This window comes from Brettanomyces nanus, chromosome 1, assembly GCF_011074865.1.
Source record: "Brettanomyces nanus chromosome 1, complete sequence".
Lineage (NCBI taxonomy): Eukaryota > Fungi > Ascomycota > Pichiomycetes > Pichiales > Pichiaceae > Brettanomyces > Brettanomyces nanus.
This window is the reverse complement of record NC_052374.1, coordinates 1,038,349-1,062,654: the sequence shown is the minus strand read 5'-3', so window position 1 is coordinate 1,062,654 and position 24,306 is coordinate 1,038,349. Positions and strand designations below refer to the sequence as shown.

General features: G+C 41.2%; 10 protein-coding genes and 1 non-coding gene across 11 annotated transcripts; 4 read left to right on the top strand and 7 right to left on the bottom strand.

Annotated features, from left to right (window-relative positions):
- Nucleotides 1-41: 41 nt before the first annotated feature.
- On the bottom strand, nucleotides 42-1,259 carry FOA43_000497 (uncharacterized protein; the record flags this gene model as incomplete). The annotated part of the gene is made up of 1 exon (XM_038920827.1): nucleotides 42-1,259. The coding sequence occupies one exon, from the start codon at nucleotides 1,257-1,259 to the stop codon at nucleotides 42-44; it is 1,218 nt and encodes a 405-aa protein (XP_038776755.1).
- Nucleotides 1,260-1,402: 143 nt separating this feature from the next.
- On the bottom strand, nucleotides 1,403-1,475 carry FOA43_000496. Its single transcript has one exon. It is a non-coding gene; the product is annotated as a tRNA-Lys (tRNA).
- A 458-nt stretch (nucleotides 1,476-1,933) lies between these two features.
- FOA43_000495 (uncharacterized protein) lies at nucleotides 1,934-3,448 on the top strand (the record flags this gene model as incomplete). Its single annotated transcript, XM_038920826.1, has 1 exon — nucleotides 1,934-3,448. The coding sequence occupies one exon, from the start codon at nucleotides 1,934-1,936 to the stop codon at nucleotides 3,446-3,448; it is 1,515 nt and encodes a 504-aa protein (XP_038776754.1).
- Nucleotides 3,449-4,436: 988 nt separating this feature from the next.
- On the bottom strand, nucleotides 4,437-6,734 carry FOA43_000494 (uncharacterized protein; the record flags this gene model as incomplete). Its single annotated transcript, XM_038920825.1, has 2 exons — nucleotides 4,437-5,613; nucleotides 6,517-6,734. 2 exons carry the CDS (start codon nucleotides 6,732-6,734, stop codon nucleotides 4,437-4,439), a joined length of 1,395 nt encoding a protein of 464 aa, XP_038776753.1.
- Nucleotides 6,735-7,541: 807 nt separating this feature from the next.
- On the top strand, nucleotides 7,542-9,119 carry FOA43_000493 (uncharacterized protein; the record flags this gene model as incomplete). Its single annotated transcript, XM_038920824.1, has 1 exon — nucleotides 7,542-9,119. One exon carries the CDS (start codon nucleotides 7,542-7,544, stop codon nucleotides 9,117-9,119), a length of 1,578 nt encoding a protein of 525 aa, XP_038776752.1.
- Nucleotides 9,120-9,310: 191 nt separating this feature from the next.
- On the bottom strand, nucleotides 9,311-11,653 carry FOA43_000492 (uncharacterized protein; the record flags this gene model as incomplete). Its single annotated transcript, XM_038920823.1, has 2 exons — nucleotides 9,311-10,131; nucleotides 10,387-11,653. 2 exons carry the CDS (start codon nucleotides 11,651-11,653, stop codon nucleotides 9,311-9,313), a joined length of 2,088 nt encoding a protein of 695 aa, XP_038776751.1.
- A 2,167-nt stretch (nucleotides 11,654-13,820) lies between these two features.
- Nucleotides 13,821-15,632, top strand: FOA43_000491 (uncharacterized protein; the record flags this gene model as incomplete). Its single annotated transcript, XM_038920822.1, has 1 exon — nucleotides 13,821-15,632. One exon carries the CDS (start codon nucleotides 13,821-13,823, stop codon nucleotides 15,630-15,632), a length of 1,812 nt encoding a protein of 603 aa, XP_038776750.1.
- Nucleotides 15,633-16,088: 456 nt separating this feature from the next.
- Nucleotides 16,089-16,808, bottom strand: FOA43_000490 (uncharacterized protein; the record flags this gene model as incomplete). Its single annotated transcript, XM_038920821.1, has 1 exon — nucleotides 16,089-16,808. One exon carries the CDS (start codon nucleotides 16,806-16,808, stop codon nucleotides 16,089-16,091), a length of 720 nt encoding a protein of 239 aa, XP_038776749.1.
- A 151-nt stretch (nucleotides 16,809-16,959) lies between these two features.
- FOA43_000489 (uncharacterized protein) lies at nucleotides 16,960-18,792 on the bottom strand (the record flags this gene model as incomplete). The annotated part of the gene is made up of 1 exon (XM_038920820.1): nucleotides 16,960-18,792. The coding sequence occupies one exon, from the start codon at nucleotides 18,790-18,792 to the stop codon at nucleotides 16,960-16,962; it is 1,833 nt and encodes a 610-aa protein (XP_038776748.1).
- Nucleotides 18,793-19,367: 575 nt separating this feature from the next.
- On the bottom strand, nucleotides 19,368-21,608 carry FOA43_000488 (uncharacterized protein; the record flags this gene model as incomplete). The annotated part of the gene is made up of 1 exon (XM_038920819.1): nucleotides 19,368-21,608. The coding sequence occupies one exon, from the start codon at nucleotides 21,606-21,608 to the stop codon at nucleotides 19,368-19,370; it is 2,241 nt and encodes a 746-aa protein (XP_038776747.1).
- Nucleotides 21,609-21,798: 190 nt separating this feature from the next.
- Nucleotides 21,799-22,743, top strand: FOA43_000487 (uncharacterized protein; the record flags this gene model as incomplete). The annotated part of the gene is made up of 1 exon (XM_038920818.1): nucleotides 21,799-22,743. The coding sequence occupies one exon, from the start codon at nucleotides 21,799-21,801 to the stop codon at nucleotides 22,741-22,743; it is 945 nt and encodes a 314-aa protein (XP_038776746.1).
- Between the last annotated feature and the right edge of the window lie 1,563 nt (nucleotides 22,744-24,306).

Below are 24,306 nucleotides of genomic sequence, written 5' to 3'. Positions count from 1 at the left end.
TAAAAAATCAATGTAATAATAGCATATGCATCTATACACGTTTATAATCGTCCCCCAGGAGTATCAAACTCCTGGTAATCAAGTCTGTCCTCTTCGTCAACCTGCCTGAGCATCATTGAAGGATTCAGTCCCAATTCGCTTAGTTCCTTAAATACCACGACAGGTTTCTCGTCGTAACTTAGCACTCTTTCCTGATCTCCTCCATAAACAATGACTAAGGCGTAGTTTTTCCATTCTGAGATGTCCAATCCGTGGCTTTTCATAGCGGCTTGAAGAATTTTATAACACTTGTCTTCTGTCCTGGCACGAAGCTGCTTTAGTGGTTCGTTGGAAGACTGTGTTCTATGCTTAGAATGGTGATGTGCTTGTGGAGTCAATGAATTTGGAGGTGGTTGAGCTTCCGGTGAGTTTGTAGGCACTGAGCCGGGTAGTATGGAAGCTGCATTGGATACTGTTCCGCTTGTCGGTATCTCTGATATACTTGCCACCGGCTTTGATATGGTTTCTACGGTCTGCTTCATAGCATTATCGCCTTCTGGTTGCACAAGTATAGGCCGGGCGTCCAACTTCCGTGCTGCAGTGGCTGTCACAATCTCTGCCGACGAGAACATGGACGGGAAGGATGACAAAGTTTCCTGTTCCAAAGTCGACTCTCCACTGTTACGATGGCTGCTCATAAGATCCATAGAAGAGTTTCTAGAAGACGCAGACATTACACTCATACGCTCGGATATTGACGAGTCTCTTTTTGACGACACTCTGCTCAATTGAGCCGATTTTGAAGGTGAGCCAGAAAAATACTGGCTCCTTTGAGTACTATTCAGATCAGGAGTAGGAAGAGGCTTCTTGTCCTTGAGTTCCTTAAGAATTGGCAAAAGATCCTCCCGAAGTTTTCCAAACTGATGCAGCAACGACTTATTACTGCTTTCCGAATTTGTAATAACATCATCTCGAATATCCTGTGAAATAGTATTGATTAAAGTCGTAGCCATCATCGTGGATTGTAACTGTATCATGATGGGATGCATGTTACTTCCTATAAAATTCATGTTTTTCTCCATAAGTAACGAACAGATATCTTTCATCAACCTGAGGCGTAGTTGTAAGTTTTCTATACCCATTTCCTTCAATTCTTCAGTGTTTAGAAACGGTAGAGTAAGTCCTGTAATATTGTGAGATCTAAAGGCATCAACGACATCGTTCGAGTACTCGGCATTTTTTAGCCAGAGAAGAAGCTGGTCATTACCCCAGGAGAGCATCTTGAAGTAAATATATCGTTACAGTAGAGGTAGTGGAGGATATGCAATGAAGAAAGAAAGTCTGCTCGTTGGTTCATTTACATACCGATGTGAAAAAGAACTGGATTATAGTGGACTACATCCTTCTATTAAAAATAGACGCAAGCCCTACGCGGGGATTGAACCCGCAACCTTGTGATTAAGAGTCACACGCTCTACCGATTGAGCTAGCAAGGCATCTACGCAAATAAAAATTTCATACTTTTACAACAGATATAGATGATTACATGTGATTTGGTTTTAGTATACATTTTGTGGGACCGTTGGTTATCATCTATTGAATTTTCTTCTTTATATAATGCGCGTGCATGTTATAAAGTTATTGGTGGAGTTTTTATCTAATTCTGTAAAGTGGTACATTGTGGCGTTATCGCTATATTCTTGAACTGATTACTACTGTTTTTTGTATACTTTTCATTTAATAATTTCTTTACAAAAAGACTTCTTCCAGTCAACTATTTAGTTTCATTTCTGCATTACTAAGAACCATCTTGGGAATAGTTTGAGACCCCCCTCAACAATAGCATCAACTCTTCTGATAAAGTGCTTTAAACGCGAGAAGTGACTGCTGTATTTACTTTTCGCGTGTTTCCCATTTTATTTCATTCTACTTGTGAAGTCAGTATTCAAAACTTATGGCTTTGTTTATGTCTATGTCTAGGGAAAGATCAAGAGGACGGTCTACAGTGACAGCAAGGTCAATTTCTGCTGATCGAGATAGCGAACAAGGAGAGAACAATAGGCAAACGCTTGGACCCTCGTTCTACTCTTCATCTGCAGTTGCTACGAACGACCCAACTAAACAGAAGATCCTTGAAGAGATTGAAAAAAAGGAGCAACTAGTGACATTCAATTCACAGGCAATAGATAGGGATTTATTGAAATGCAACAATGGAGCAATTGATAAGGTCCTACCGACGGTAAAGATCCTCAGGAATGTGAGCCATGCTAAAGAATTCATTGAAAATGCAGCTAGCGTGAGCGACATTACGACCACGGACCTTGACGACGCAGAGAAATTGTCACCTATAAAGCAGGGAAGGAAGTGTGAAATAAGTGAATCTACAGGTCGGGGGAAACAAAGCGATGGACTAAGCGAGTCTGAAAAAAGCTCAAATAAAATGCATTTGGCTAAAACAAAGTACAACAAATCCTCTTTATCAGAGGTGAACGAGGAGTTCAACGATTTCCCTTCTAGTTCCGCCGGAGTTGATAGCAGCAAGAGTTCAAGGGGACCGGCTAATGCAGATGTTAATACTGTCAGCTACTTGGAGCCTTCCTCAGAGATCAAACATCTTTTGCAAACTGAATCAGGGCCGGATGATAATATGACGAGTAGTATGAACGAGTCGGAACTAAATGTTGAAGATGAATCTACTGGAAAAGTATTACATAAAGTGATCAATTCTCCTAGGATACGTACAAAGAGGGGTGCAGATTCAGATGAAGATCTCAGTATAGAAACTAAAAGGAGCAGGATTGTGGATGAACTTATTAAGAAATATGATTCCCCTCCCTGGGAAGATCCTCCAGAATTGGAATCCGAGAAGAAGAGAAATCGATCTAGATCGAGATCGAGATCGAGATCAAGATCAAGATCAGAATCCAATTCACAACTAAGTTCAAACTCGCCTGAAAGGTTTCCCCGATCCCCGAAATACGGCGCTCAAGGGAAGCTTTTGCGAAGTGATCGAGGCCGAAAATTGGCTTTGGATTACGCTAGAGTGGAACTGACTCAGACGCACCCTGTTCTCTCGCTGTCGGGTGCCCGGAAGGAGGACCAATCACAGGTAGTAGGCTCTGCAGCAGACTCGGTTCCGGCGTCAGAGGACTCCAGCTTTAATAACTATTCTTCAAACACATCCTCGACGCTCGAGCCCCCAGTACTATCTACCGAAAAACTTGCGCTTAGCAAGAAACTCTCGGATAAATCGGACGATTCCCCTATGGTGGAGGCAGTTAGAAGGCTCCGAGCGATGGAGAAAGAATTCGGGTTAAGCGACGATGATGGTGATCAATTTGACAGTCCTCCGGTATTGTTGACAGAGGTGATACAGGGCGATACTGGTGAGAAAAGTGATACCAGAAAGGTAGACGATACTAAACCTACAAATGGTGTCACTGAAGTTCATAGTCCATTCCTTGAGTGAATTATCCCCACCCCGCGTGCCACGGCGAGTTACTGGAGCCGCGTGGTTTCCGCGCACCTCGTTTAAAGATCCTGGCCGCAGACGCGTCCATATATTTTTGCTGCAGTGTGGAGAAAAGAGTGAAAGATTTCCGGATGTTCACGACTCAAGTCGATCCATAAAGCCGGAGATATATATATGCTGTGATTATGCATCTTCTTAAACGAAATATATTTCTAGTCCAGAACCAGTTGCTAATGATATCACGTGCTTGAATTTGCTAAATAGATGAACTTTTCTTCCCGCAGAGATGTCTTCCCAGGCAGGAGAGCAAACGGCTTGCATGATAGACACCGCAGGAGATCGTCCATTCTCCATCGGGCACATCTCCATTTGTTTTGCAAGAGTAACCAAATATTTTACCTATTGTGTGCAGCCGTTTGCTTGGTCGTGTTGTTGGATCAGATGACGGGCTGGAGAATGTGCAGAGATGAAGAATCTCGCACTCAGGCTGAAACTAAATATGCGAGAATGCTGGGAGAAGTAGAATCGGAACCAGAAGATCGATTCCAGCCTTTTGATACACGCTCATTATCAATGGCCACGCTTCTGCTAGGTGCATTTGGGTTACTACTGCTATGAATAACATGTATAATATAGGTTGATAACAAAAAAAACGTTGCATATATTTAAACGTAAAGACAATGAAACCTTCAGAAGACCAATCCAGATTCAACAGATTTGGCATGGTCAAACGAGATAGATAATAATAACAAAGAGTAAAGTTGAAGGAAGTGACATAATGGGATAATTTGAAGGATAAGAAAAGGGATGAATAGTACCAATTGGAACAGTGCGCATGCACAAAATGTAAAGAATATGGATGATGAAATAAAAAATAGAATAATAGAGCCAGTCCGTTAGTTTGAAGCTGAGGCTTTCAAAAAGATGATTTCTAATATTGTTCTCTCGAACCTGCATCGATCCATTGAAAAGGGAACAAGAATATTTAGTTGGCCTTTTCCTTAAATAGGTGAAGATCACTGAGCTCCTCTTCAGTACCGTAAACTCGTTCATCTTTGTCACCCTCAACAACCTCTCTGATCTTGTCCATCTCAGCGGCTTGCTTAGCCCAGGTAGTTTCCTTTCTAGCCTTTTTGTCAAACAAGGCTCTCTCCGGCTGTCTGTAAGTACCACCAAGTCTGTCCCACAAAGTGGTAAACTGACCATAATCATAGTTGAAGTACAAATGATGAACGGTGTGACAAGCGGCGCCATTAATAATAGGGCCATTGGACAAGTACTGACCATCATGAATCATGACAGTCCAGAAGTTAACGAATGTAAACATAAACAAATAGGTGAACTTGTGAAGAGGGAACAAAAATGGATACCAATGGTAAGGAAGAGACTGGCAGTAACCATCAACTGGGTTGAAAGCATGGGAAGCAAATGGTGTACAAACGATCCATTTGTGGTGGGCTTTGTGCAAATATTTGTAAACCAAAGGCCAGTGCAACCATCTATGGAGGAAGTAGATACCCGCATCAGTAAACATAATACTTGCAGGGAGCTGGAAAAGAATAGTCTTCCACCCTCCAGTAGACTCATCGATGTCCCAGTACAAGTAAGAGTAGCCATGTAGCTCAGAAAGAAACCAAGGCACAGTCAACAAAACCATGACTGGAATAGCTTCAGTTGCTAGCCTTATCTCCATGGATATCTGATTCTTCAAATAACGAGGGTGGTTAAAGTTGCTCTTATCGTAGACGAGAAAGAATGATAACGATGCAACAGTGAAATACAACAACCAACCAAATATACTCATCATCACCAATAGTGAAAGAGATTGTCTCAAAATACTGGATCTTGAGAGAAACGAGGCATGTGTATACACGGTCTCACCAAAAAAGTGGTATGGTGCATTTTCACCATATATCATTGCTTCCTTACTAGTATCAGAGAAAGCTTTGGTAAGGAACGTCTGAAACTTTGAGTTTTCAGAGTAAGACATGGCAACCTTGGTACCATTATCAATGATCTTTGCCCATTCTTGTATGAAAGCAGGGGCCTCAGGAAGACTCTCTTCCATAGACTTTGGGAACCAACTGGCATAAAACTTATCCAAGAAGGCATAATCTAAAACTTCTAAAACTAAATCCATGGTGAGACTTTGATAATGACAACTGCTACGATCTCTAAAGAGTAAGAAGGAAGAAGAACAAAACAAAAAAAAATAAATCAAGATCTGCTCGAAAACAGATATATATATTACGCACCTTATATTTCAAATACTTATGTGCTGAAAAAGGCATTAAACGAGTTATACGAGATAAATATTATAGTGTGATTACCTTGAAAAATTCGTATTGCTCGTTTACAGTTGCAGGGCTATGTTCAAACAGTCTTACGTCCGAAATTGCGTGCTTTTATCCTACATTTGGGAGAAAGACCGACGTAGTGCATCTAACGTTTGTATTAATGCAGCAAACGTTTATGTTCTTATGTTCTGTTCGTTGGGATCGCCGTGCTATACCCGTTACTTCCGTGAATTTCATCCCTGCGAACCATTTTTCCCGGTGAGTTTCCCCCCCCTGACGCCTCGCGTCCCGACCTCTTTCTGTTTAGACACCAACCAATGGATGGCTCGGCAACAGCCTGCTTTCAATCACATACGAGCAGAGATCCAAATGTTTTTTTTTTTGGAGTCTTCGTTCCGACAATCTCGCATATTACTATCTCGCTTGATTCTACTCGTCAGAGATCGTACCATAAATGGCACTCTATTATTCTACATTATTATATGACACGATATTATCCGGGAAACATCTATCCCCATTTCCATCATACTGCTTAGTAGTCTATGACATTCTGATTTGCCCAGATACTTGAAAAAGAGATACCATATGGACCAGATCACTACATAAGCATCATTTTTCATCTCCTGAAGGATCCTAAATGTTCGACGATAATATTTTTTGCCGAAGAGCTTCTAGTAGTCTGTAGTTGTAGCCGTCAGGCAACTGGCGGAAATATTCTTCGCTGTCGACTGCTATTTCTCCCTTTTCCTGTATGTAATTCCAAAAAACTGCTGTTCCTGAGACGCCGCACGGGTCTTGGCAAATGAGAAGAAAATACCCGCAATTCTACTTTCAATGCCATCCTTCGGCTCCTCAACGGGCGATATGAACGAGTTTTCTAACCCCTTTCCCAAGTATTTTGAAGCCATTCTGTCACTTTTCTGGGGTCGTCGTAGCAAGTCCTCTTTTATGAAATCCGAAGGAATTTTGTTATCAATCATGGCCATCAGGCTGTATACCTTCACCCTTCATTATTTTAATCACCTTCACGGTTCACGAATCGGGCCCATTAAACGAAGCCCAAAGAAGATATTTCAATGAGGTTAATTCTGGTCTAAAAGTTCTCGCTCGTACATGTAGATTTTGCACAAGAATTTAATGATGGACATTACAGCAGACACTTCAAGCATCTCAATTTGAAGGGAGTCCAGAATATTTAAAAGATAGTGAACAGCTTCAGAAGTCTCCAGACTTGACCTTACCTTCCATTAAATATACGAGATGTCGATAGGCGAATGCATGTGAAGACTTCAAAGAGAAATAAATGACTTTATGAGATGGCCTGTCGTCGTGGGCCGAGTGAACAAAAAGAGAGATATGGTAGATCGCCAATCGGGGTTTTTAGGGGATAAGGCCATAAAAGAAAGACAAAAAGAGGATTAGAGTTATTCTATTGAATCAATTGAAGAACTAAAATATGTTGAAGAAAGGAAAAGAATACAACCAGATATCGAATTTCCAAGCTTCGGAACCACTTTGCTGTAACTAAGTAGTTCAGGGTCCAAAGTTCATTAATCTACTGAAAAGAGAGAAAATATGTCATCTGCTCCACTATGAAGAATCTGAGATCTCTGACCAATGAAAAGTTGTCTCTTCTCAGCTGCATATTTATATCACATTCTTTCCTCTTTAGAATCTGTGCGAATAATAAAGGTAATAAAACATATCAACAGAATGAAATTAAAGCCCTTCTTTTTCCTTTTACTATCTGTGTCCTCTACATTTATTTTCTCTCAAACATCTTTCGTTATACAATGTTCAGGTCTCTACCAAATCTCACTTTAAGGCATTCATGGTTTAAGAGTAGTTATGCCATCGCCAAAACGATTAGGCAAGTATCATCTACTTCTGTCAGATACCGATCTGCCACCAAGTTCAATGAGGAATCCCCAAATCCCGAGGATGCTGCCGATGCTACCTCGACCGTTCTATCGGATGCTGTTGATTTCCAAAAACGTTTACAATCCAAGAATAGACTGACTTGGTGGGAGATCCTCCAGAAGCGTTCCGAAAGAATTAAAGAGGGTAAAATGAGTGACTCAGACACATTGGATGACGTCAAGACTACTGCAATAACTGACAAGACGCGCTCAGATTCTTTTTCTTATGTGTGCCTTCCTTTCAAAGATGACATATTCTTAAGGGATTTTTACATAAATGCTCCAGGGAGACTTAGATTCGGTCATCTGTTTCAGGATTTGGATGCTCTTGCCGGAAGAGTCGCTTCCAGACATTGTAAGCCTGCTGAACCCATGAATGTTACCGCCTCTATTGACAGAATTTATGTTACAAAGAAGATTGATGAGATTGACAAGTTCAATTTTGTCCTCGTTGGCTTTGTCACCTACACCGGACGTTCCACGATGGAGATATGCATAAAGGGTCTCGCTTACTCGGGATCAATTCCCGCCAATATTACTACGGACATTGTGATATCTGACGCTGAGAAGTGCTTTATTTCTGCCAACTTCACTTTTGCCGCCAGAAACCCCATCACTCACAAAGCGCATGCCATTAACAAGATTCTTCCAACTACGGAGAGAGAATGGGCAGATTACAAACGTGCCGAGTCTCATAATGCAGCCAAGAAAATGCGTGCCAAATCGGAGAACTTGAACAAGGTACCTCCGACTGACTTTGAGTCTAAGATGATACATAGCCTATTTACAGCGGGAAAGGCAGCGGAATCGTTGGAGAAAAGGCCTGAGAACGTCTCCTTTATGAGAGATACACGTCTCAACTCTACGCAAATTCAGCAGCCGCAGTACAGAAATAGGAACGGTATTATTTTTGGTGGCTATTTGCTTAGACAAACCTTTGAATTGGCTTATTGTGCAGCTGGCGCATTCTCTAGAGCCGCTCCTAGGTTCGTTTCTTTAGACAACACCACTTTTCAGGCTCCAGTCCCAGTTGGCTGTGTTCTATTCATGAATGCGGAAGTTTGTTATACGGAGCACGTACATGAGACGAAAGAAGACGCACCTTCATCAGCACAATTGAACGGCTTACTGAATGATTACGATACAGCTGCGAACGGCCTTAGTGAGGATCCTCACGAACTTATTAGTGTTCCAGGAACTTTGATACAAGTCAAGGTGAGCACCAAGATCAGATCATTGAGTGACTCCAAACACTACATTGAGAGTGGAAAGTTTGTTTATTCATTCTTTGTTCCTAGAGATACCTCTGGTGTTTTCGATCAACCAGGATACTCTTCTGTGATTCCGGTTAGCTATGAGGAGATGATCGATTATGTGGAAGGAAGAAGAAGAGCTTACGAGACCGCAGCATATGCCCAACAATTGAAGCTCAATGGCGAGATGGCATACTAACTTATCTATTTATCATTCTATTTATTATTTTTTTTAAAGTACTTTTTGCTATTAACAATACGAACTGAATTGGTAAACTAATAATACAAGCGGTGGGTTCATCAAGGAAAACACAAAGTAAAAGCGTAAAAAATCGTAATCGTAATACCTTTCAAGCGGAAAGAAAAAGAGAGATAGTTACTAGAACCATTTCACTCAATCACACCGTGGTACGATCTGTTGTCAGTGTTTAACGGAGTAGCACTGGTCTTTTCTATCGACGCCCTATCTTGAAAATCCATCAACTTTGCCGACCCTGTGGAGCCTGAGTTCCCTGAAAAATCTCTAATTGGAGCCAACTTCTGTTCTGAGTGCGTGTTCTTATCACCGAAAGAAGTAATGTTATTCTTCGAGTTTGAAGCTGAACTATTCGAATCAAGAAGTTCTATATTTGACGAAGGTTCTGAGCTGAAGTAATCTGAACTATTGTTCCTCCCAATGTTGGTGCTGTTGTTGTTTTTATTGTGTTTGATACTGCCACTATCACGATTAGCAATGCTAGCCACACGACTGTTTCTATAGCTTGGTATCAGTTTTGTGTTGCTTAGATTGTTGTTGCTAAGGGCATTACTATTATGCCGAAGAAGTAAATTCATCTGTGATCTTCTTTGTAAGCTTGGATCATCGACAACGTTCATTGTCAATAGATCATTAGTAGTAACAGTGGCGAGAGATGTTAACGAATCTCTTGGCTTCCAATTGGATTTTGACCTCGTAGAGTTCTTTCTCCAAGAATTTCTAACTGCCCCCTTGGAATCTGAACTGTTATTATTGCTTCCATCACCTGTTATCACGCCATACGGTGTGTGCATCTGCCCTTGTTTTTCTCCATCACTATCCACATCGGTGGCAGATGAAGAAACCGATGAAGCCGAACCGCCGTCAAGTTTTAGCATGTTCTCTTCAACCAATCCGGCAGCGGCACCACCATCATTACTCAACGTATCGTTGGTTGGAAATTTATTCACAGGGCCTCCATCTTGTTCTTCATCCGTATCCTTTTGAGATTTTCTGCGCTTCCAGCAGCAGAAGAAGAATAAGATACCAGCTATAATGGCAGCGAGAGGGAGAGAAACACCCAAACCGATAGCGAGGTTCCTAGTCGTATCAGAGGACTTCTTACTTGAGGAAGAACTCGTAGGCGTAGGACTGACGGTAGAAGAAGAGACAGAAGTTGGGGTGGAAGAGGCCGTGGAACTGGAACTAGAGGAAGAGGAAGAAACTTTACCAATTCCTTCAATAGTGAACTCTCTGGAATCGGTCAAATCTCCCAGAGTTCCATTCACGGTAACGTCAACTGATTCAAAATCTTTAGGAACCCAACCGTTGAAAGTATTGTTGGAATAGTAGAAATTTAACCAGTTGGCATCTTCGTACGTGGCGGTAAGGTTAGTGGAATTTGCATGCATCAAATCGTCACTATCAATGGTATATTTGAAGAATTCTCCTCTAGTCGCATTAACTTCTGGGAAAGTGCCGATTGCGAACACCTGATCGAGGACGTCAACATCAAAGGAGATAAATATAGAATCTCCATATATGTCGGTAACCGTAACATTCAACGAAGTATTTGATAGAATATCATCGGGAACTGTACCAGCCAAAGTATCATTATCAGAAATAGAGACCCAGCTAGGGCCTTCATACAAATCAACGGAAGAAATATTAGTTGAAGAAATTTGTTGACCATCCAAATAAACGGAATCGATGGGAATCTCTTGAGATATCTCTTTACCGGCAGTGGCATTGATTATGATAGGAGATTCAACCTTGGAAATTAGGTAGTGACCACCAACCACGATATGGAAGGCACCATAAGCACCAGTATAACCAATATAGTCAGTCGCAATGAGAACAAGATCAAACTCCTGACTTGGAGCATCAACAGCATTAACTGTCGGAGCGGTACCGGAGAATGTTAGAGTATCGTCGTCGAACTGGCACCAAATAGGAAGAGAAGTTCTATTGGCAGATCTACCGTAATATGAAACAATACTACCACCGGAGCCAGAGCCCATCTCAAAAGTGTCGTTATCGAACTTGATACTGAAATCCTCATTGGGTTGGAGAACAATACCGTCATAACCATTGGTATTTCCTGATTGAGCCAACTGCTCATAGAGAGATGTCTCGGAGGTTAGTCTTGGGCCAGCATCTTCAGAGACAACAAGCTGACACTCCTCATCTACCGAACCGGTAGAATCAGTACCTGTGATAGTGAAAGTGATGTTTGTGGCATTCTCTGCAGTGCCCGTAAACACCAAAGAGGTGGCATCGAATGTCAGCCAAGACGGCAAACCGCTGGCAGAGTATGTAACAGACTCCCCAGTGTTATCTGACTCAATTGTATCACTATTCAAGGCGAAATAATAGTCCTCGCCAACGCGGGCCACATCAGGTAGCTGCTCGTTGAATGGTAAACCCACAATAGGGGTAGCAGTAACCAAGATGCCAATATGAGCCACTAGATATAAAAATGAGAGTACGTGGAACATTTGATAAACGAACGAATGGATAGGTAGAGAAGGAAGTAAGCAAGTGATTGAACGTGGATAAATGAGAGAAAGATCGAATGAGCTAGTGGACGAATGAATGAACAACTTTGATCTGACCTGCTGAGCTGCAAAATACTACCCAGCTTTACTTATCCCGAAAACGAAATGTGAGGACTAAGGAAAGTGAAGGATAAGAAGAAGAATAGGAGTGAAGGAGTGTGAAGAAAGCAATACTGATGAAGGGAAAAGGTGATTAGAAAAGAACAAGAACAAAAAAACAACCACCAGATGCAGTAAGACACAAATGGAAAACAGCACCAATTTTTCCCCAAAGGGACAAAAAGAGATCAAAGAAAGAGGGAAAAAAGAAGAAAAAAAAGTTTCACTCAGCGCACAAAGGATAATTTTAAGAATTTAACTCGAATAGGAAATCTTGGAAGGTGATTACCAAGCGCGTTTATATTTGGTAGCGGCGAGATAGTTTCAAAAGAGAGGGAAGACAACGAAGTATAAGAATAAAAGTGAAGTCAAGATTTGGCTTTCTACGAAAAATTTATCGTACCTGTTTAATCTTGCTCAGATTAGAACTGACTAGACCTTGCCTCTATTTATTGATGAACGATTATGGGTTAGATAGGTTAGAATTAGGACACGCGCTTGGAGAAGAGATATTGAGCCGCCCAGAAAAAATATAAATGCAGATTAATGCAGATTAGCGCGTTGGACACAGCAGACCCCTTTAAGGGTTTATTACAAAAGAAGATTAAATGAAAGGGGTGAGAAGAAACGCGTTAGCAGGACACTATTAGTGAAAAAATGGAGTGTGGAAACGAGGGAGAGGGGAGTTGTCAGATCCGTAGAACCAGTATAGTCGAAGAGAAGAAAAAAAAGTCGATGACGCAAATCATTGACGACGAACGAAACAACGGTCGCACGTGATGATACGCCCGTACACCAAATAATATCTAATTTCTTGGTGATAATAGGGATGAGATCAATCTCCGTTTAAATGCACGGCTTCATCTTCCCCCATGTTTTCTCTAAAATGGATATTATAATGCTTCCTTTTGATATACCTTGAAAGTATTTTATGGATTTCCATGGTCACCAATACGATCCTAAGATAAGACTTTCAAGTATGAAATGAAGAGGAAGCCACTAGCGATCGGTGCTGATTCTTAACACGGGCCGAAGACAGCGATCATAACCCGCTAAGCATAGTTAGAGATGGCACTCTACCATCACCTCGGACTGAGTATCCATTTAGCTCGAAATTTGAACTCATACAGACTGCGATAAGAATCCGTAAAAGGTTGCCCGCCCATTTTGGAAATTACTATGACGATCCAATTGCGGCAGAGTATAAAAATAGGAAGTTCGATATGGAGGTCAAGATGGCTTCTAATCTGGAGGCAATTTTGGAGGCAACCCTAACTATTATTCGGGAAACCCATCGAGAGACGGCTTAAGCGCTATCGCCATTTCTTACTCTAAACGGCAAGGTTTTTCCAATTTTCGCGCTACCCTATTAACAAGTAATGTTCCAGTGCGAAAAATTCCTTTGTGACAAAGCCCATTCATGGTACAGCCGCGGGAAAATTCCGTACGATAACCAAACTCTGCCCAACCAGAGACTCGGATTCAGACTTCGATAAAGAGTTAGGCATTCAAATCTGAGTAGTCAGCAAAGGTGACCTGCAAATAGAACGGCAAAAGAGTTGTCAGACTGCTGAACCAAGAAAAAACTTTTTAGAGCCTCGCATGTCTTCAGAACTGAATGCTGAAAGCAATAGGAAGAACGATAAAGGTACTAACGACTTCCATGTCAAATACCAATGGTCTCAGGGGGAGATATATTCCGCTTAGGTGATGCTTCGATAAATAGCACTGCCGTAGAAACAGCACATCTTGCGGCATTTGATCCTAGTCTGGTTTTTTGTTCTTTCGTTTCTTTTTTTTTCAGGTTTCATTATTTTTTTTCTCTTTATCCCCCAGGTATCTCTTTATCTATGTTCGTTATCAAGATTTAATGCTGAAAAAAGAAAGAAGATGAAAATATCAAATGCGATGATCGTCAGTTTCTCGATATAAATACATGAGAAGTTCTTTAATGATTTCTTGCCTTTTGATCTTTGCTTATCGACCTATCTGATTATTGTTCACCGATATGTCATTTACACATAAGACTGCATCCTTCTTGAAAGATGTGTTCATTCCTGTGTCGCCTGTTAAGGCTGTTGGTACTGCTGGAAGAGGTGCTCCTCATGTCACGGAATCACAACAGGCAATAGGTACCGGTTCTAGTGCCGGTTCGACTGTTCCTGAAGCGTTTGATACGGAGAAGAAGAATGGCTCTGTGGAAGTCACCGTTTCTAATGCAGAAGAAGTTACCAAAGAGTACAGAGAGTACGAACAGGGTCGCACGCATCGTCTTCTTTCAAATCGTCAACTTCAGTTGATTGCCTTGAGTGGTACTTTAGGTGTTGGTATGTTTGTCAACACCTCCAAAACCTTGTCTAAATGTGGTCCTCTTTCGTTACTTTTAGGTTGCATTTTTTGGGCCATTCCGGTTTTGATTGTCAATATTTCTTGTGGAGAAATGGTGGTTTATATGCCCATTCCTTCCCCTTTCATTTCCATTGGTCAAAGGTGTATCGACGATGCTTTTGGCTTTATGGCTGGATGGAACTTCTGGGTACTTCAAGGCTCGTTGGTTCCATTTGAGATGACTTTGTTCAATAGTTTGATTCATTATTGGAGAGATGACTTTTCCGCCGCTATTCCATTCACTATTATTATTATTCTTTACTTCCTCATTAACTTGAGTACTGTGAGATGTTATGCAGAAGTCGAGTTTTATCTTGGTATTTGCAAGATCTTACTCGCCATCGCCATGATTTTATTTGTCTTCTTCACTATGTTAGGCTTAAATCCTATGCACGATAGATACGGTTTCCGTTATTGGTCTACTCCCATGGTTGAATACATTGGTACAGGTGCCAATGGTAGATTCCAGGGTTTCTTGGATTCTGTTATTACATACTCCTTCTTAATGGCTGGACCTGAGTATATCAGTATGTGTGCTTCTGAGATTAAGAACCCAAGGGCTGTGCTTCCTAACGCTTATAAGTCCGTTTTCTACCGTATTGCAATTTTCTTTTTTGGCTGTGCCATTGCTACTGGTACTTGTGTTGAGTATGACAATCCTACTCTTTTGGCAGCAATTGAAAACGGTTCTCCCGGTGCCGGTTCTTGCGCATTTACTGTGGCCATGAAGAACCTACAAATTTCCGTGCTTCCGGACATCGTTAACGTTGTTCTTCTACTTACCTCCTTTTCCGGTGGTAACGACTTTACCTACTGTGCTTCCAGATCATTATATGGTATGGCTGTTGATGGTAAAGCTCCAAGAATCTTTGCCTATTGTAATAAAAATGGTGTGCCAATCTATGCTGTGCTTGCCTCATTGGTCTGGGCCTGCCTTTCTTATTTGCAACTAGGTGAAGGTGCCAGTGTGGTCCTTGATTGGATTATCAACTTGGTTACCGCTTCTCAAATGCTCAACTATCTGATCATATTGGCCACCTATATTCAATTTAGAAAGTGTGTCAATGCGCAAGGTATCAGCAGAGATGAATTCAAGTTCCAGGGCTGGTACCAGCCTTACTTGGCTTGGTTTGGCCTCTTTTTAGTCACTTGTATGCTTGGTGCCCAAGGTTACTACGTTTTCTTGCCAGAATCCTGGGACGTTTCCTCTTTCTTATTTTCTTACATCATGATATTTGTTGATATCTTCTTATTCCTTGTATGGAAGGTTATCAAGCGTACAAAATTCGTCAGACCAGAGAATGCTGACCTCGTTACCGGTATGGATGAAGTCGAAGCTCATGAGAAGTATTTAGAGAACATCGGTGAGCTTAAACCATTACCGCCTAAGGGATGGAAGGGCCGGATTGTCAACCTTTTGTATGGTTACTAGATAATAAATTTCATGTTTTACTATATTCGCAATAATTCTATACTAGTATTTTTTCCTTGATCAATTCTAAAATTTACCCTCTAAATAACCTCCTGTTGAAGGTATTATAGCTTTCTTTTTGCAAATTCTTTATTATGGGAAACCTGATGTCGACATCATTTGCTCCAGAGTGTACAGAACTCAAACATAAGTACGATTCCTGCTTTAACCAATGGTACTCGGAGAAATTCTTGAAAGGAGAGGGCCTTCATAATGAGTGCGTCGATTTTTGGGAAGATTATAAAAAGTGCCTCGATATTCATATGAAGAAGCAGGGCATCGATCATCTGATAGACGATGCCAGGAAAGATGCACCTTTTGAGAATGGTGGAAAGCTTCTCGATCCAGATGAACGGTCTCAAGGAAGGGGGAAAAAGTGAGGGACATGTATATATAGTGTACAATTAGATATCTAAGTTAATGATACTCGTTGAAATCGTCTTTAAAACCCGAAAGTATGTCGTCCGTTCCCGCGGTCTGCTCATCTTCATCTGATTCGCTATCATCTTCATCGGACTCTCCGACAGGTGCCAATCCTGGAGTAAGACCAGGAACACTAATGAGCCCTTTCTCAACTTTCGACTTGAATTCAATCTGCTGTTTACTCTCACCCTCCAGATTTGTTTCTGCTGTCTTTCTTCTCCTCCTTCCTGCTCCTCCACTTCTTGACTCACTACCATACTTTAAGTCTAGTACCTCTTTCTCCAACATCTTGATCTGCTCCTCATTTTCTGGCTCTAATTTCTTTAATCTTTCCAAATTCTGATCCACAAGTTCTTCCATTTCTTTAGTATCTCCAATGGCTAACCTTCCAAGCTTTTCGACTCTGCTTTGGAACTCTCTATTCTTCTGCATCACTTGATGCCTCTGCTTTTTGAGCTTATTCTTCATTTTCATCCTTTGACTTCGGCTTTTCTTTATGTTGTTAGCCTGCTTGCTTATTCTTGCAATCTCTGAGGCACCCGATTTGTAACTGCTGCCCGATGACGATGCTAAAAGACTGGCATACTCTTTTCCACTGCGAATATCCTCACTTGAACCCAGTACTGTCGATACTGACGGTAAGTAAGTTATAAGTGACTTATTCACTGAGTTTATAGTAGCCTCACGACTATTTTTAGATTTGAATGAGTCCATTACCATAAAGAAGCCCTATAAAAAGAGTTTTATGAAAAAACAAAAGTCCTACATTTCTTCAAACGTTTAAAATTAATTTTTTTTAAATCCTTGGGCACAGCCCTAAAAACAAAAACAAAAAGAATACATTTCTCAATATACCAGCATATACTCATAGTTTGGCCTTGATAGGTTCCCTGGAAAGGACTTCTTTTAGTTCATTCATAGACTCGGTAAGATAGTATGCCATAACGTCAGCTCTTAGTCCCAAAGGATTGTTCTTGAAAACCGTGATATTGACATGGCACCAATCTTTGTTGATCATATATGCCAAACCAAATCCTTCAGGAACAACGGGAGACCACCCATAACCGTTAAACTGAGAGGAGCTCAATTGTGACGTGGATACGTACCAATGCTGAGAGTATGAAAATATTGGATCAGTAAAAATAGCGGGCTTTTCCTCTTCCTTAGTGAGCATTTGAGTTAATCCAAGGAGATGACGGTCGACTCCAAGGCCATCGCTTGCTTGCTTGATATATTGAACATGAGCAGTGATGGCCTTTCTGAAAGAGGCAGTCTTCTCTGCTAAAGATTTTGTTGGATCTTCCCAGTCTCTTACAAACTTTAAAGACTCCTCAGACACCGATCTACAGGTCTCTGTTCTACCGCTAAAGTATTTTCTAGTGGAGGCACTTTCGTAGGTTGGTCTTACGGTTCCAGTGTACTTGTAATATGCCAATTGTATAAGCATCTGAATGAAAGCATCGGGAGAAGTCTTGAACTGTTTGATTTGGTCTTTACCTACTCCAAAGTAGTGCCAGACATTGATGTCTAACGAGTTGACAGTATTGTTAAAAGTGGCCAACTCCTTAGAGATAGCTGCCATCATAGTAGGATTGATTTCAAACTTCAACTCTGAGTAGCTAATTCCATGCTCAGATTGTGGTCCTGTCTCGAAGTCTTCAGCACTCATTTTAGACACTTGTTTAACAACCCAATCATTCATTCTTAAAGTTGGGGTACCGTCCATCTTAGAATGCTCTCCAAGGAATCCAGAGCTTGCGTTTTTGGCCACAAAGATCTCCACAGGTTTGTCAAACCATCTGTTGAACCCATTTCCGTGCCAGCAGTTGCGACTTTTCTCTGCCACCGTAGACGGAAAGTTATCATCGAGGCAGAGTACAAATGAGGATCTTTGAATTTGCTCGAGAGACATTGTGTTGACAGGATTCTTACATAATTCGCTATAGTTTTGAGCCCACACATCTCTGTTGGATGAGGTCAAAATCCCAACCGGATTCTTGCAAGGGGGCTTGCTATGTGCGTCTTCATAAATAGCATCAATGCCTGCATAGAGATCTGCAGGAGCAAGTATTTCGCAAGTATCAGGGTTGTGATGGTGCAACTTGTAAATATAACCATTGCTAATCACTGTCATAAACCTATTTTCTTCCGGCCTAAACTTCACAGTATCGTCTGCAGGTAATTTGGGAACACGGCAATTATTGAACATCCACTTGAAGCTCTCCATACAATAAGGATTACCTTTAATAAGCTCAGGCTCCAATGCTTCCTTTTCAATGGCTTCCATGAATCTAAGTATTTGAAAAGAAAGTGCCGAAGCCTTCAAGATTTGATCCTTACCAATGAAGGTATTAAGATCTTTGTGAGAAAAAAAATAGGAGACAAATGGAGACACAGGGTCTCTGTATGCAAGATAGGCGTATTCATCCCAAATATGGCTCAACCAGTTTCTATGACCCTTAGAGAATTTAAGCAAACGTCTTTGTAACTGAGATCCCTTTTCTTTACCGAATTCATCTATTATTTTACAAGACTTCAAGTAGTTTGGATCCTGCTGACCCATTGGATAATAAGGAACGATGGACTTCTTATATAATGTCAACGTATGCTCCAATGGAGGAACAGGTAGCGAAGGAAGGCTGTCCTGGTACTTGAATAAATCACCCTTCGTCGATGTTGAATAAAGTAAGGCAGGCATCTTTTGGAAAAGAGGACTTTTGAAAATTGCTGTCTTCAAGTGAAAGGGTGTATGAATGAGAATCATTGTCATAGATAAAAAAAATCAGCAGATGAATATGAAGAAATGTGGATTCTATTTGTACTAAAATGAGACTTCAATTGAGGGGAGCTGAAATCTGGGACAAACGGTGATTGCGAAAATCTTATGCCAAATACAGTGTATTAGGCCGAGTAATGTCAACGCAGGTATATAATGGCTGGTACCTATTTCAGCTTCCGGAAGGATATCTTTCCTCTTATTTATACTTCGCCATCTTAACATATATACTGTGTTGAATATCTCCTCTTCAGTGCATCTCAGTACGTAAAGTTTACCACATCTTACCTATAAGAATTATGCGGTCATCGATGCATTTGAGGCAGAAAGGAAAGAAAAAAGGTCGGAGATGAGGCTCTGAAAAAAAAACTAGAAAATTGCGGGGTAAAATCGGGAGGGAGCGGGCGGACACCGCTAAGACTACGAGACGTGAAAAGTCGCGAATACCCCAGGCGGAGAGAGACGCACTCTTGCTAACTGTTGACTATGCCTCCATATCATGCCTTCTGGATCTCGTAGATAAAGACATAATCGCTGGCCTTTCCGTGCCATCCCCTATTACCACTAGCACTGACCACAAACCTGGAGGTTGGATCTACGTACATATCACTCAAAACTCCTCCATTATGTCCCGGAACAATCATAAACGGCACTTTTCTTCTTCTCCTCTTATGATGATGGTGATCACGATGATGATCATAGGACCTGTCTTCTTCTCCCTGGTGGTAGTCAGAGAGTCGAAGATCGTACAGCCTAATATTGTCTTCACAACCGCAGAGTAGGTAATTTTTATTGGGAAGAGAGCGAACACAGCTGATTGGTCCAGAGGCCAAAGGAAACCGAAGAACGTCCTTATATTTTTTCAAGTTTCTCACATCATATTCTTCCACGACGGAGTTTCTTCTTCCAGCAAAGATCGAGTTTCCGTCCACAGACCATATGGCCGACATACACCACGGGCTCGTCTCATTATGAAGCCCTATAGTTCCGACCTGATTACTTTCTTCCGGCATCCTCACATCCCAGATATTCACTATGCCGTTAATAGATGACGATACAAACACATTGTCTGACCTAATAACACCTTCATAGCGTCCTTTCTGGAGTGTGGTCTTGGAGTCCATGGCGAGATCTTTTTTAATCTGGCCCTTTGTGCTATCTTCATCATCCTCAGCGGCGTCTTTATCTGGCTTCGAATCCATATCCTCGCCTGCATCATCATCTTTCAAAAGAGGTATATCGATACCAACAATTGGCCTGCAATCAATACTCGACACCTGTCCCGTTGACTTGTTGAAAACAGCAGTGCATGCACCGGTGTTGAGATCCCATTGCAAGATCTTTTTATCCCACGAACCACTTAAAAACTTGTCATCCGTAGAGTTCAATTTTAGACACGACACTGCACTGCTGTGCTGATGCTCTCCGAGACCATTTTTGAAGTAATACTGTATACAGCCTTCATTCGACCTAGTAGACTGTAAGGCTATTCCTCCGCTCTTCAATCCGCTTAACAACCAAAACGCATCCGATTGTGCAGCCAAAGAATATACTGGCGACAGCCGAGGCTCGTATAATGTAATTGAATTAATGTCCATTTTCTTAGTCCGTCCTCCCTTACCTTTTGTTTGTTGTTCCTTCACCAACTCTTTCAATAGTTCCTCTTTATAGTAGGGTTGTTCGTTCTCCCAATAGGATGAGATCATTCCCCCAAACGCTATCGAATCAACTAACTGATGCCTCTGAGCCACAGTCAACGGGGACTTTCCCTCCACAGATCCAAAGAAATCGTACTTCCTAATAAGACCGTCTTCTCCTCCGGTAAACATCCATTTAGGACCCTTACTAAAAGCTAAAGAATGAACGGGAAACGAATAAGGAATGGCTACCAGGGGAAGAATTTCAGTTACGTTCACCTTAGATGCGTCTCTTACTAGCTTTTGACGCGCCGTAAGATCTGAATTATCCTCAACAGAAGAGCTGAGATCCTTCTCTTCCGTTTGGCTGGTCTTTCCATGAACTCCTGGCTCTAGACTCTCGGTTTTCTTTGCATTCTTCCGGTCAGCAAATTTGCTTTGTTCTACTGTTTCGATTAGTTCCGTCGAATCACTTTGCTCCGTTATGTCAGTAGCAATTTTAGCAGACCCCGGTTCTGATCGCTTAGAAGTATCGGGGGGCTGTGCATCATACTTCGTATCAGTCGTTTTTGTACTACTTTCACCTGTCCCTTCGACATCATCAGAGCCTCCAACATCGTCTGTATCGTCTTCCGTGTCAACTTCACCATCACTATTACCCTCATCTTCTTCTCTGCCACCGTCATCATCATCTTCCTCTTCTTCTTCTTCTTCTTCTTCGTCCTCCTCTTCCTCTTCTTTTCCTTCATCCAGCTCATCTCCCTCAGCTTCTCCCTTCCTAGCATCATCTTCGTCATCCCCTTCGTCCTCTTCACCTTTACCTTTTCCTTCTCCCTCTCCTTCTCCTTCTCCTTCTCCTTCTCCCTCTCCATCTCCTTCTCCTTCTCCTTCTCCTTCTCCATCTCCTTCTCCTTCTCCTTCTTCGTCTTCTTCTTCTTCGTCTTCTTCTTCTCCTTCGTCTTCTCCTTCTCGACCCCTCTCTACCTCATCAACTTCTTCCTCTCCATCACTCTCCTCATCCATCTCCTCATCTTCCTCCTTTTGCTTCTCTTCAATCATCTTGTCGACATCTTCTTCAAAGATATGATCACTTGACGTCATTATCTTGACTATCAATCCAATTTAAGTAAACAGGAATTAGTGAACTTTCAGTTCAACTCAGAAAAGGAAAAAAACTGTTTCTAAATTTCAGACGGACTTCGATTTTCTTGAAGAGTGGAAAAAGAGATCACTAATTCACGTTGTACAACAGATACTTACTCCTTATTGTACTCTTCATATTTAAACGATCATGACTGAAGTTCCCTCAATTTACACAAAGAACTTATTTTATAGGTATCCGAATTCTCGAATCGGACTATTTGACATTAATATAACCTTGAAGAGAGGGTCTAGGATGCTTCTTGTGGGTCCTAATGGTGCGGGCAAATCTACTCTACTCAAGATTTTGGCGGGTCAACGTTTGATCAATGACGGTATAGTTTTGCTAAACGGTAAGGATCCCTTCGACATGGTTGACAGAGGCAGCCAGATTGTCACATATTTGGGTACTGAATGGGCAAATAACGAGATCACTAAAAGAGATATTCCGGTGACAGTGTTGGTTGAATCCGTAGGTGGTAACTTCTACAAACAAAGGCGAGAGATGCTTATCAATATGTTGGATATTGACATCACTTGGAGGATGAATCAATGCTCGGACGGTGAGCGTAGACGTGTACAACTATGCATGGGACTATTGAAGCCTTGGGATTTGCTATTGTTGGACGAGGTCACTGTGGACTTAGATGTTTTGGTCAGATACAGGCTACTTGAATTTCTTAAAAAAGAAACTGAGCAAAGAAACTGTACTATAGTTTATGCTACCCACATTTTTGATGGCTTGGGAGAGTGGCCTACTCAAGTTGTTCACTTGAATGGTGGAATTATTGTTAAGAAGTACCGTCCAGAGGATATTGACTTTATCAATGGCGCCGAAAGACCTGTTGAGGAAACAGAATTGAAGGAAGATGCAAAGATGGAAAGACAGGAGAGAAGATCTCATGTCGTTATAAATAAAATCAAGAGTTTCTACCCACTTGCGTTAAAATGGTTGAACGAGGATTTGCATGTCAGAGGAGAGAGAACTGATGATAATACTAAGCCCAAGTATGAAGAATTGACCCAGAGGTTGGTCAAATTTTATTATGATGATCAAGATCGGATCAGCAAGTACTTTGAAAGGACTCAGCAGTGATGTACACAAGACCCATTTCTGCCCTGTACGAATTATACCTGATATGAAGTTAACTGCGGATTTTCATTGAGAAAATAAATATCCTGTCAGGGCTTGAACGGACTTCCATAACAGTCCAACGAAATAGGCGAGGAAGTAATTATAGACTCAATTTGGAGCTGCTATATACCTCATGGTCCATAATGCATGAAAATTATTCTGATAATAGGTGGTCTGGTTAACAGCAGAGGTACCTATCTGTGCTCGAAACTCAGTAGCAAAAGTATTAGATTCCCTATTATTATATATATGATCGGACCTTTACAAAAACAAAATATTGATATTCTGCACCAGCTGATTTACAAACCCGTAGACCATCCAAAGGTTGTCAATAGCCATTTTCAATATCTTTTTACGATAGAGAATTTAAGTATACTTACTTATGTTTAGAAGGGGGTTGCCAGCGGCCACCATCCAAGTCCGTATGCCCTTTTCCCATCATTCTTGTACCGTCCGATAGCCGTCAAAATTTAGTCTTCCTTATATGCGGGACAATTCAATGACTACGTTCGGCCAAAAATATTTTGTGGGGTACATATGCATATTCATATGCATATTCACGCCAACAATAGAAAATCGTTTTTTCGGATTTTACTGGAATGCAACTACTCATGAAGAAAAAATGAAGTCGTAAAACACCTACTGGAAGACATCAGATTAAAAATGTGTCCTCTGCCGTTGCGAGATATCAAAATACACTTAATTTAGATTTCCCTTCAAAAGACCAGAATGTTCCCGGTGTGAAAAAGAAAAAGACCATCACCAGCATATCTAGTGGTGAAGGTGAGGATAGATACAGAGCTAAAAGGTAGGAAAAATGTGAGATGAGATGAGATAATCTAAGAAACGTTTTGGTCCAAGAAGTCGAATTGAGAGAGATTGCGGATAGAGAACTAGCTGAATATATATATTTTAGAAAAGAAATTCACCCAATCTTCTAATAAACTAACAACATTTCAATTTAAATTATTGCTTTCGCACATAAAAGTAGGTGGTGCGACCATCATTCTAGACTTGATGTAGCGATGTAAATTCTTAGTTCTCTATTTACGAACTTCATAAAATACTAATTTGTCTCTACTTGCCGGCTTTCAAGAGCGGCCAAATTATGCTAACAAAAATTAGAAGCAATATCCTGGTAACGAGTAGTGCGGTTCATCTTCTTGGTAATCTCAAACGTAGAACCAATATTTTCAGGCCTAAGACTTGCAAGTAATCCACTAGTTTGTTCTGCATCGTTGATCAGGAGGGGATGCATATAGCTAAATATAAAGGTATTGATGTCGCACAGGTTCACAAGTTCACATCACAGGCATGTTCTTCAAAATCCTAAAACCTAATGAGACGAAATGAGTAATGAGGACTAGATACATCTGTGTCGAAGCCTTTTCGAATAGCCGCTTCTTTTAATATAGGTCCAGTGCAGGAGTAATCAACACTAGAGCCAGTGGTTTGCACAATCCTCGTGAACTACTAACATGTTATTTGAAAGCGTAAATGCTAGCAGCGATCAAAAGATCCTGA